We start from the raw sequence: 13,133 nt of genomic DNA, 5'->3' as shown, positions 1-13,133 counted from the left end.
GCTTGCTTGCATACTTAGAATGAACAATATGTATTAAATTTCAAAAGTTTTGTTTATAATTATATTTTACAAGCAAAGGAAAATTACCATAGTGATAAAATAACACTAGCCTTTGAAAACAAAAAAAAATATTAAAAGTACGTGTAACGCTCTAGAAAACACGATAGTCTAAATAAAAAAAAAATGTATATTTACTCATAAGAAATACAACCGTACAATACTTTTGTCGAAAAAAAACTTTTGTGTATGGCGATCAAATTCAACGATGTCTTTATTACTCACAAACAATAATAATAATGATAATAATTGATTGTTATTGCGATTCGTGGAAACAAGACATACCTATTTTATTTGCGACAAAACATTTTTTTATATATTTTAATCACTAGCAACTTTTTTTTAATAATGCGAATTTAATGGCTATCTGCACTTAGCTTATATTTGTACAGATTATAAATTTTTTATGTCGGAATTTTTAACAACATTTGTGCCCTATATCGTAGACCTTTTGTCAAATTCGACCAAACGTCTTTAAAAAACTTATAATATTTTTTTTAATTCTATTTCTTTTTTTCAGCTTGGTAAACTTCAGCGTGCCATATTTAAGCTATTTAGCTATAGTGTCTCTCATTGGATTATCTATAGCTTTCTATATTATACCCGTCAACTATTTATTTATGGCATTTGGTGAGTTTTTATTTTTTATTAAACTATAAGTCATAAAGTATAATTTATTATGCCAGGAAATAAGTTAATAAATGAATATCCACCTACCTATATACGAATTCATTTATACTCAATATTTTATAAATAATAAATTAAATACATATTTTGTATTTATCTGGGAAAAATTCTTAAATATATTTAAATAAATTTTCAAAAGTTTTGTGTTCCTTCATTTATTATAAGAACTTTCACAATACTTATATATAGTAAAAGAGGTAATGTTTACTTTCATAAAACATACTTTATATTTATAATATCTCTCTGAACTTTAATAACTTCATATGAATCTTATAATTTTAGTTTATCCCTAAAATTCGAAATTATACTTCTAATTGATATCATTCAAGGTTCAATATAACGCTTCTCTTAAATTATAGATATTCGTTAAATAACATATTACATACTAAATTTAAAAGAAAAAAATCTTTTATAAGAGAGCTTTATGATAACAGTGAATTGGTAATTAATAAAATAAGTACGTGTACAAACAGTAATAATTAATATTTATTTGCAGGTATTTATAAGTTTACACGTAAGTTTTTAAATCCAACGAGAGTTCCGAACAATGATATCTTGGATTTTATATCACGTGTGCCGGATGACGAGATCTTGGTAAGTACACACAAAAAAAACTTGATTTAATTAAACTACAAGCAAGTAAACGCTAAGTTATCAGCGGGTCGGTGCTATTAATACTTCGATTTTAATTCCAATTGATTTTAAAATTACGCTTAATCAGAGGGAAAATCGTGATAAAACTCATCTGTAAAAAGTTTTCACGAAACCCCTTCCTAAACACTAGAGCAACAGTGTATAATTTTAGGATAACATTTGTCATAATAAATAAACGCAAAAATACTATAACCAAAATGATTTATTTCAGAAACAATGGCGGGAGTTGAAAGTTCCAGAGCCAAATTTAAATCCGTCGGATCCGACGAAAAGCAGATAGTAGATGTCCAAGAGAGATATTGGATTGAATATACACTTTGTTCTTCGGAGTGAGTGCCATAGTGGAGAAGCCAGGGTGCTAAGACAAGAGTGTACAAGCCCGAACAAAAAAGCGGATATACAACTGTTACTTTATGAGTAAACTTGCCGTTACCCGCGAACTGTCGCTTTTCATCACTGATAGGGTTCCAGGGTAGCATTGTCCAAGTCTTATTCTTGTGATAAGAAAACAGACAGACAGATTTGGTTTCGCATTTATAATATTAATACTTTCAGGTGAGATAGGATTAATATTTCAAGGCTCTTTCGTCGCTTTAAAATAAAACTTTACTGACGCAAAAATAAGTTATACTTCCGTCACGTGTATTGCGTTTTTTATAAACAAAATCTCACCGAATAGTTGTTTTTTTTGAAATTACAATAATAACACATACCGCATTAAAACCGCGCGGTTAATAAAGCGTCATATAAAGCTGGGTTTGTATTTGCCTCTAGATATAATATACGATTGTGATTTTAATGATTAATCATATTTATTATAAGTATTGCAAATAAAAAGTATTTAATCGATAATTTGCCTCAAATTGAGGTGGATATAGATCTTGTGATTCTCGATGAATGTACTTGAGCATCTTGATTGGGTTCTGGTACGCCTAATTCTTTCCAATCCTTCTGTGAACGGAAGAATAAGTTATTAATTAATCTCTTATTTAATTGTAATATATATCCTATACATAGTATGCGAAAATTGTGATATGTACATTAAAAAACAAAAATACAGTTCGGTTGATAAAATTTTAATCAACTCAAAGATAATTTATTAACAACTTTTGTTTTTCAATGTACTTACTTAACTTAATTGCTCAATAAAACTTGCCTTTGTGATACATTCGTCATTAAAAATAATTCGTAGGTTTAAGTGTATGGAACAATAAAGTTTATAAATAAAAATTCTTTATTTATGATTTTAAAAAATACCATAATTTAAGTTGACGTTTCCGTAACTCCAAAAAGAAAAAAAAATATTACATTAATATAATCTTGGAAAGCGTGTAGTAGAAGAAATAGTGGATAGGATTGATATAATCGGATAAAATTTTAAATCCAGAAATCATTGGAGTTGCGATGGAGCAACGAGGAGGATTACACTCATATATTTTAATTTAAGAGAAGTTGTATTTTCCCAGCAATGGTAGCAATTTACGAGAATAATTATGGAAAATTAATTTTATCTTCACCATCATGTGTGCAATCTGCACTCAAACTGATATAAACTCTTTTGAAATGCTTCTACTGTTTTTGTTATAATAACGGTAGACGGACGGGTATATAGACCACCTGATGGTAAGTAGTCACCAGCGCCCATAGACAATGGCGCTGTAAGAAATATTAACCATTCCTTACATCGCCAATGCGCCACCAACCTTGGGAACAAGATTTTATATCCCGTGTGCCAGTTACACTGGCTCACTCATCCTTCAAACCGGAACATAGTATGATATCATATCTACCCAGACGGGCATGCAAGCTACAAAGCTAGGGCTGTTGATGAAATACGACTTGGTGTTAGACCACCAATTCGTTTACCATTATTATATTCGTGAATGGTGTAACATTTTTTAGATGCCCTTAACCAAAATAAAGTCGACCCGTTGAGTTGTGCTCTATTCTACTCTACCGGACACACGCTGCCATTATGAGCGATTAATCACTTACCAATATTTCATTGTCCGGTACACGCGAAAGGAAATCTAATAAATCATTATTTAATATTCTGCCTGGATTTAAATATTTCCTCGTAAATTTGTATATACCTGTAAAAAAAACGATGTTTCATTACTATATATAAAGAAAACGCTTACAAAAATAAATTCATAAAATTAGTAAGAAAGTATTCACAATTTAGTTAATTTAATCTTGATATTTTTTCATTTATTAATAAGATAGTGACTCTGTCAGTCCTAAGACATAACATATTTAGTTAAGTATCATAGAAAACAAACTTCTTGCCTCGATAACTCAATGGTATATGGATCAACTAGCGATTTGATACTCGCAGTGTCCATAGTAATCCTTTTAACTGTGACGTACCATTTCAAAAAAGGCGTCGTTATTATAATTTTAAATAAAACATATGTTGCAAAAATAACTACGCAGTAACTTTGCAAATGACATTAAATAATGTGATATTATTTTTTATAATAAAACATACTGAAAAAAATACAAATGTCACAACTAAAACAGGAAAACTTGGCCTTGTTTTGTTTTCTATTTTTTATTTACATTTTAATTGGTGTTAAGTAAAAGTAATGTAATGTAAAGTTTGCGTTTCATTGTAAATGAAACACTTGATTTTAATGAGAAATAAATTATTTATACTAAGAGATCTTGGACTTCTTAACATTATTATTATTATATAATATTCTTATAATTTGAGTATAAATTTTACTGTAAGATCTTGTCGAATATAAGTTGCCTAAGGGAGATGCAAACAACGGGTCAAATATTTTAACAACTTTAACATCTAATTTGTTTTTTTTTTTTTTTTAATATATGTCAAGGCACTAATTGAAACAGTTTTATTATTTAATGAAACCTCTTACCCAAAGTCATGAGAAGATAATTGAATGGTATCAAATACAAGCCGACGGACGCAACAATCAGTAATATCATGGAAACGTAACTCAGAAATGGCACCTTGAAAGTAATTAAACTGAAAAAAAAACAATTGTATCCTATAAATATAATCATAAGCAAATATTAAAGCTGTGTTTATTAAAGATACATCTATTATTTGTAATATAAATATAAAACTTGAAACACAAAGACTTAAGTTTAAAGTAAAGTAAAGCTTACTTGGTGGTAGGGCTTTGTGCATACCCGTCTGGGTAAGTACCACCCACTCATTAGATACGATATCGCCAAACTGCATTTCTCGGTATTATTGTGTTGCAGTTTGTAAGGTGAGTGTGCCAGTGCAACTACAGGCACAAAAGACCTAACATCTTAGTTCCCAAGATTAATGGCGCATTGGTGATGTAAGGAATGGTTAATATTTCTTACAGCGACATTGTCAATTTGGCGGTGGTGACCACTTACCATCAGGTGGCTCATTTGCTCGTCCACCTACCGATATCATAAAAAAACAAAGAGTTGTAAATAATTACGAAACATAATTTTTTTTTTTATACGTACTACTGGCAAATTGGCCACCTCATGGTAAGTGGTCGCCATTGTTCATAGGCGTTGGTACTGTAAGGAATAACTTTTCATACAAAGATGTTATGTTATTTGTGTCTGTGGTTACATTTGCTCACTCACACTACTAACCGGAATACAACACAAAGTACAGTGATTTGGCGGTAGAATACTTTATGATGAGTAGTACCTATGGTTTACTACTCATCGGGCTACTCATAGTATTCCTACTCAGTCGGGCTTGCACAAAGACTACTAACACAATACATATGTATTTGTTTCCGTAAATGAAATTTCAGTGAATACAGAGTATTTGAACATTTTATAAATATAACTTATCGAAAAACTTTTTAATATTTCTTTATATATACAAGACAGCTAAATGATAAATATACTTACTTGTAGAGTCTCTCTATGTGGGAAACTATGAACTCAATTCCATTTTTTATAGTGAACGTCATTTTTTGTAGATCTTGTAATTTTCCAGTGAATGTCTTGTCTTCCTGAAATATTATGAAATCATTGTATTCAAAGAAGGTAAAAAACGTGACATCAAGGTCTAAATAAACAATACATCGTAATGACAATTTAATTGTCTAGTAGTTTTATAGCTTTATTGGTCTAGTGGCTGGCTCTAAGACCTTTAGATCTTTAGGATCCGGGTTCGAATCTAGTCAAATTAAAAAGTAATGTTATTGGGTCCTCGTCGGATTGCTGACATATCTGACTATGGAATTGGCTATCTGACTATTATTATTTAAAGTTCAATGCGACGATCAATACTTTTGAATTCTAGAGTACTTTATATTACGGAAATAACTTTTGCCTAGTCCATCCCGGTATATGTATATGATATTTACTGAAATTTATTCAAATTTTTCATAGACAAATAAATGCATATAATTCCACCGACATTATTATTTATTAAGGATTTCTTAAAAAAAATGGATTAATTAAAATAATTTTAGTTGCTATCTTGGTTTTATATTACGCATTAGGCCGTAGCTTTATTAAGTATGCATCACCTACCTGTGTGGAACTTAAGCTATAAAATTCATATTGACCGAGTGGGAAGGCTGCAGAATAACTTCACCAGATTTCTAGCAGCTAAGAATAAGAATTGTCGATATCGTGCCGATCATGGAAGTCGTCTGAGGCATTTTATAATGGATTCCGTTAACGATTTATTATTTTTAGATTAATGAACACTGAAATACAATCAACAGAGCTGATCTCTAAAATTCAATTACATGTCCCACGTAATTTACCTGGATACCATATTGAAATTACGTTAGCTAGCAATTACTCGATGTATCAGGACTTATAATTTTATAAACAGCCTCGATATCGATACCCACAAACCAAATCTTTTTAGCTTTAAGAAATCTTAAAAAATTTATTATACGCTGTGAGAAGTATTATAATTTTATTGTTTTTGTTGATTATTGATTTTCTTTAGAACATTAGAATCGTTGTGTTTGTTTTAATACTAAATGTATTAATACACGCTATTTTGTTATATTTTTATGGAAGCTTAAGATTTTAATATTTAATCTAAGTGTATTATTTTTTTTTATTTCATAGTGTTATAAATACCGGTTGTGGTGTGACTTAGTTTTTGCGAATATGCCGATCGTGTTTTAAACAAATAAATAAAAAATCTAATTGTCGAACTTAAACTATAATTTTACTTAACAAATTTATATTGTTAATAACAATCATTGAATATTAATGCAGATCTTTCATCACACTTAAAGTAGAGGTTTGTTATTGTTTCTTAAAATTAACGCATAGTAATTTTTACAAGTTATTTAAGTATTATTTGAAGAATGTTTAAAACAAAATTAGCTAGATGAAAATTGATGTAAAAATCAATGACACAAGACAACGATAGAACTCAATATTTGTAGCCATTGATATATATAAAAAAAAATTATATATTAATTCATTATATATGTTCGTAGTATACAAAATTGGCGACAGAAATATAATAAGTCACCTGTATAAAAAAATTTATACTTAAATCCGGTGGCTGGTTCATTTTTCGTTAAGAGAATTGGAAATGAGATTCGACGGGGAATTGGTGAAAGCATTATCGCCTCTATTCCAGCAATCATGATTTGTTCCTAAACTGGATTTCTAAATTTGATTCGTATAGACTTTCAAAGTATTTAGCATTAATAATGTAAATTTTAAATAAGTAAATATCTATAAATCAATATTAATACTTATTTTTGAATGTATAACTTCTTATGTGAGGATAAACCGCTTCGTTACGTAACGCGTTACGGTGCCAGTCTGTATGGATTTTCTCTTAGCCATACGGCAGCGATTAGTTTAAGTTATCACTTCTGTCGGGCGTCCCGAGACGCACAAGTATTTAATCTCTTTAAGAAAAATTAGATGATTTAATAAAACGATTCAATGGCATGGATCTCAATGGTGCTTTTCGGATTAAAGCTCACAGCCGTCGAATTATAATTACTATGTTGTATCGGTCCATCGCGTTAGTATATTTAGTATTTATTTTTTCCACTTGACGGTCCAGAAATATACTATATAAGAATCTACTTGAATATACAATGTTTTGAATTATATAATGATTAATTTAAGCATTTTCTGACTAAAGCAGTTTGTATAAGTTCTAGAAGTATAACAACTTAACGAGCTTTCGAAAACGAACTCGCTACGAGCGGGAATTCAATTATTGGACATCGGTGATGCCAACGTAACGCAATTAGTGACGCATCGATTGAGATAACTCGGTTTTCACCGTGGAAACCTTTAGGGAAATCGATTTCGATCTTTGTTAATACCTAATCACATAGCTTTAGCTTCAATTCGACATAAAATAAAATAAAAAACTACGTAATTTCATTATTATTATTATTGCTGGTCAAATATTTATAAATCGCTTCATAACTAGTAAGGTCTTTCCATAATTAACTTTCAAGATTAGTTCGATTCGTTTTATTTTAAATTATAAAGAGAGAGTTGTTTGTATTTAACTTTTTAATGAGCCGATTTAGAGTTTGTTGCGTTTTTGTCTAAATGCTGGTCTTGATCTTGACCGATTCTTTATATTGCATATCTTGCGTAAGTAGCAATAATGAAAATATCTCTAACCGTTTACAAGCAAGTGCATTTTTCAGATAATTATAAGCAGCATAAAGAACATCTGATTAAGTTTTCAATGAAAATTCGAAGTGGGAATCGATGATATTGTGAATTTAAAATTTGCGATATTCCTTTCCATTACTTTACCACCAAGTTAAATCATAAATCATAAAATTGGTAAACAATGATAAATTTAGATTTGAGTAACTAAATTAATAATATCTAGAGTAACAAACCTACCTGTACATATATACCCTCTAATACGTCATCGTTTAAGCTCCCCGGTGTATTTGAATTGTCTGATCCTGAAATCAATGATTTCATTCATACTAATGAGCTGAGATGGCTCTGTGGTTAGAATGCGCACATCGTAACCAATGATTGCGGGTTCAAACCCAGGCAAGCACCACAGAATTTTCATGTGCTTAATTTGTGTTTATAATTCATCTCGTGCACGGCGGTGAAGGAAAACATTGTGAGGAAACCTAAATGTGTGTATTTTCAACGAAATTCTGCCACACGTGAATCCATCAAAGCGCTTTGGTGCAGCGTGGTGGAATATGCTCCAAACCTTCTTCTCAAAGGGAGAGGAGGCCTTAGGCCAGCAGTGGGAAATTAAGTGTACATGTTGTATGTTATAATGAGAATATCAAACAAATGATTATAACTTACGTTATGTTATACAAACCTCGTTTTCTTAATATCCAGTGACCGAAGAAAGGAATTAAAAGTAAGAGAGGGACTGACCACAGACGAAGATAGAAGCAAAAGATTAACCATCCAAGCAGAACAAAGAAGGAAAACTCCTTATCCTCCCATTCGAATAGGCGCCTGTTGAAAAGTATGCTTTGAGTAAAATTGCCTATACTCTATTTCAAACATAGCAGGAAAAAAAGCCAAATAAACAACATTTGACAGCAAATTGACGCAATATCATTGGTTGAGAGCTTGATTAATCTATGAATTCACTATGGATTTGCGAAGAAATGGCGTTATGTACATCGACGAAACTGTTATCGGAATCTTGAAAGTAAAATAAAAATGGAAATAAGTAGCTAAGTGTAATAGTGTTGTGTGTTGCTGAGTTATTAACAAATCGCATGAATTACGTAAATCTAAATCTTTTTTCCGATTTCCATTGACATAGGATATACTTACTTCTAGCCTTTTTTATTATTAAAAAAAGATTTAAAGGAACTTTTTTGAACACAAAATCAATACTTAGTAAAAACAAAAATATTATCATTGTACATCTTTATTTCAGTGCTTTTAGACAATCTTTATTAATTTAAATTAATCCCATAATAATTTTTCATTAAAAATGATTACGATATAATTTCATTTATATTATGTGTCCATCTATTAAAATTACTTTAATATAAGTTTAGAAAATGTGAAACTAAAAAAAAGTGTGCCTTGGGGGTAAAACCAATTCATATGACTTGACGGCAGCCTGACGCTCTACGTATAGGAGCATAGGAACGCACGCACACACACACGCACACACACACACACACACACACACACACACACACACACACACACACACACACACACACACACACACACACACACATATATATATATATAATATATGTCCAATTTCTCCTATAAAAATAATCATTTAAGCTACATGATCTTACTTATAATACTCGTTCAATTCAGCGGCTAAGCTCAATAAGTCTGATACAAACTTCATATTGCTATAGATAAGAGCAACATCAAATTTAGGCGGCTTTTTTATATATTTAACCTCCTTGGATTGAAACAACCTGGCGGTAGCTTTAACCTGGAACAATAATTTAATTAAATAAACCAAAAAATTATTTTTTGTACTAAAACAGTTTTTTTATTGGCACTCACATTAGCACAGCATTAACTTGTCGTTCCTTAAGCTTTGAATTTTATTATTGACATTCGCTCTCGTAAACGAATTTAAATTTAAAGTTTTTTGAGATATTCTATTTTTTTTTTCGATAAATCAGCAACTAATTCTCTTACTTGTATGATTTCATATATTTATTTTATATAATTTAATCTATGTGTATCTTAGTAACAAAAAAAAATAAAAAATAAATTTCCAAATACAAATTCGTCTCATTTCGACTTTTTAAAATCTATTCATTGGTAAGTGTTAAGTATTTTTATACTTATAGTAGTTTTATAATAATTGTAGTAGTTTGTGGTATTCAAATTTGAAGAAACTTTCACGGACAGACTAGACTACTTTTATACTTAAAAAATTGAAACCGACTTGACGCCAGTATTTCGCGTAATATATATATATATATATATATATATATATATATATATTTCATAATATAATAATTAATATAAACTTACAGGATTCCAGGCCATATACATCTGGAGTTGTACCCTCGGACAGTTGCCTTTCGCGCTGTTTCTTTTGTTTCTATCTTTCAGAGCGTACCAGCGCGTGACGTTATTGGTTATCCTCAACAAGGGTATCGACACCTTCCCTATGGACTCATTCAGTATCGCGTTGCTCAGGGAACTGTCGTACACTTTGAGATCTAAGGTTGATGTGACATCGTACACTTTACTGGAAACATATAGAATCATAAGTCAAAAATATTGGTGTTCATTAGTCTATGAAGTTAAACTCATTTGGGTCAAATGACAGTATAATTTTAAGGTTTAATTAGAATTTCTATAACCGATCCACCATTAATAACAGCTAATTTACATAGTGGTAGTTTTGTGCAAGTCCGTCTGTGTTGAATGAATCGCGTTTCCGACGTAGTTTCACTTTGGCCACAAGTACAACTGCTCTTGAACTTTTCTTCATAAAAACTAAAGAAACTGTTTCACAGAGTAAAACAATAAAGCCAAACAAAGCAATCACTCACAAAACATAACATTTTTTCCACTTGGGTTCAGTGCTTGCCCCGGCTCTATGCGTTTCCACCCTCTCGTTGTCGATCTCCAATGTGCAATATGCATTCGGTCTGCTAGTTAAGCCTTTAGCGCCTATAAGATTTACGTGTAACATGCCTACTACGTTCCAATCGCTTGGCAGTTTTAATACACCCTAAAATACACACAGATTATAGATTCTATTTTATCTTTAAAAATATATTTAATGTTGAACTTTAATACTAATTAATTTTAAATATCGAATTATAGAACATACAAACTATCGAACAAAATAACTTGTTTTTTTTTTTTAAATGAAATACATTTATCACCGCACTTTAGTAGTAGATAAGTTAATCGAATATAGAACGATAGAATTTATAAACCATCGAACAAACAAGTTAAATAGCAAACATCAATGTTTGCTTTACCTGATGCGATTATTTTTTAACTACATTTTAAAAAAAAATCAAATTCATCTTGATAACGATTCACATGACTGTTGAAGACACGCCATAATATCTTACATGTTTCTCCTCACAATCAATCGAAGGGCTTGAAGATATGTCAGGGAATCGAATCGCACACATCGTTATCGAAATATGTATTTCACCGTAGCCATCGTCCAGCTGCTGCCAAATCTCATGAGTGCGTTCCTTTTCGAAGGAAGATAAGTCTAAAATGCAACTTGAGTACAGGAAATATTAATCATTGCTGAATTCATTAACTTGTAAAACTTAGTATTATTAAGATATGTAGTAACACAGGGATATACTTATAAAAATATTAATTGTATTATTTGGAGAGGTGGTATCATCCAAAGATTGCGGGCTTATGTCAAGCTTAGACCCACTGAGATTTCATTCATTTATAATTAATCTCTCGTTAAGTGCTCGGCGGAAACAAAATATCGTGAGGAAACTTCAGTGTCGTATGGAATAATCTTCAGTTCGCCTAAAGGACAGGTGTGGCCAACATTGAGATATTTACAGGCCATTCCGAGGATTAATCTAATGTGTTTTTCCAAATACATAAAATATAAATACAGTTTAAATACATAAGTAAGTATTAATATTTAAATTGTTAAAATAGTTCAAAAGTCTTACCTGCCCATAAAGTTTTTCATTTTTCCCTTATCCCAAAGGGATACATCCAATATGCTGTCATTATAGAGATGTAATTGAAATCTTTCCTTCCATTCCGGCCTTTGACTACTTGGAACACTTTTAGATTTAAAGGTTTCATTGCCCAACCTTAAACGTATGCTCTTTATTAAACACCTTCTTCTTCCTTTTGAAACATAATATTTAAGCACTAGTCTTTCAAATCGTTCTTATGATCGACGAATAAAAATTTCGATAAGCAAAATACTAGTTTTAAAAAACTTGAGATTTATAAAGCAAAATAAGTATTCTTAAGTGCATTTAATATGCGTAGGTGTATATAAATAATAAACACATACTGAAATTTACAATAAACGCTATGAGATACTCCATCATCAGGCGCCGAAGGAAGACATTTCGCCTCTACGAGAACGATAGTCACTATTGTATTCCATCTTCGATCTGATTTTTTTAACTGTAAAATTGAGATTGTTTTTTTTTTATCAACAAAAACACATCAAACTCAAGCTGTTACCCAGATCTTACCTTGCTTTTATTGAAGCTTGATACGAATATAGAGGAACTGCTGCTTCCAGTCAGTTTTGGTATGCTTATAAGTGAACTCGGACGCCACCTGGCAGCGTGAAATACATCTCTTAGAGATATTTGACGGGACGTACCAAATATTATTTACTCTTAGTTTCAATAAATTGTCAAGTACTTACACATCCGAATTGTTCCGTTTATTACGAAGATTAACTGTATTTTTGAATAAAGAATCCATTGAATATGTTAAACAGATTTTTTTTATTACTAAGCTGATGGTCAGTACACATCAATAAATCATTGAAACTATATTATTATTGCTTTATTTTCTTACGCCATACTTATCTTATCAATGTTAATTTACGATAAAAACATATAATCCAAGATTTATTTGGTGAGGCATAATTATAAGTATATTGCGTACCTATCTTCTTTTATATATATACAAAAAAAAATGTGATTTGCGCGTCTGTCCGTTTATTCGCTAACTTCTTCTGTAAAACATTTTATATAATAATGTTTTTGTCATTGTTCAAGTATTGTATTTGGATAAATCTTGCATTAATATTTATTTTGACAAAAGGAGATTTTGAATTAAATATTATCTTAATTAAT

The 13,133-nt window shown here is 30.6% G+C and overlaps 2 protein-coding genes across 3 annotated transcripts in view; one reads left to right on the top strand and one right to left on the bottom strand.

The window, feature by feature from the left end:
- Positions 1-2,589, top strand: part of LOC125074052 (multiple C2 and transmembrane domain-containing protein-like) — a 33,886-nt gene extending 31,297 nt beyond the window's left edge. The window contains exons 12-14 of one of the 2 annotated variants that reach the window (XM_047685275.1): positions 578-687; positions 1,241-1,338; positions 1,610-2,589. In XM_047685275.1, coding sequence (XP_047541231.1) covers positions 578-687; positions 1,241-1,338; positions 1,610-1,678 — 277 coding nt within the window. In that variant the 3' untranslated portion in view covers positions 1,679-2,589. The remainder of the gene's footprint in view (positions 1-577; positions 688-1,240; positions 1,339-1,609) is intronic. The other variant, XM_047685282.1, reaches the window with a different exon arrangement.
- LOC125069219 (multiple C2 and transmembrane domain-containing protein-like) lies at positions 2,257-12,857 on the bottom strand. Its single transcript, XM_047678635.1, has 13 exons — positions 12,853-12,857; positions 12,519-12,606; positions 12,332-12,447; positions 11,976-12,122; positions 11,397-11,556; positions 10,863-11,044; positions 10,336-10,555; positions 9,636-9,781; positions 8,681-8,823; positions 5,275-5,434; positions 4,281-4,390; positions 3,394-3,491; positions 2,257-2,349 (listed from the first exon to the last, which is right to left on the bottom strand). The coding sequence occupies exons 1-13, from the start codon at positions 12,855-12,857 to the stop codon at positions 2,257-2,259; spliced, it is 1,668 nt and encodes a 555-aa protein (XP_047534591.1).
- Positions 12,858-13,133: the final 276 nt, after the last annotated feature.

Source organism: Vanessa atalanta, chromosome 2 (assembly GCF_905147765.1).
Source record: "Vanessa atalanta chromosome 2, ilVanAtal1.2, whole genome shotgun sequence".
NCBI classification, from domain to species: Eukaryota; Metazoa; Arthropoda; class Insecta; order Lepidoptera; family Nymphalidae; genus Vanessa; species Vanessa atalanta.
This window is presented reverse-complemented; position numbering and strand designations above follow the sequence as displayed.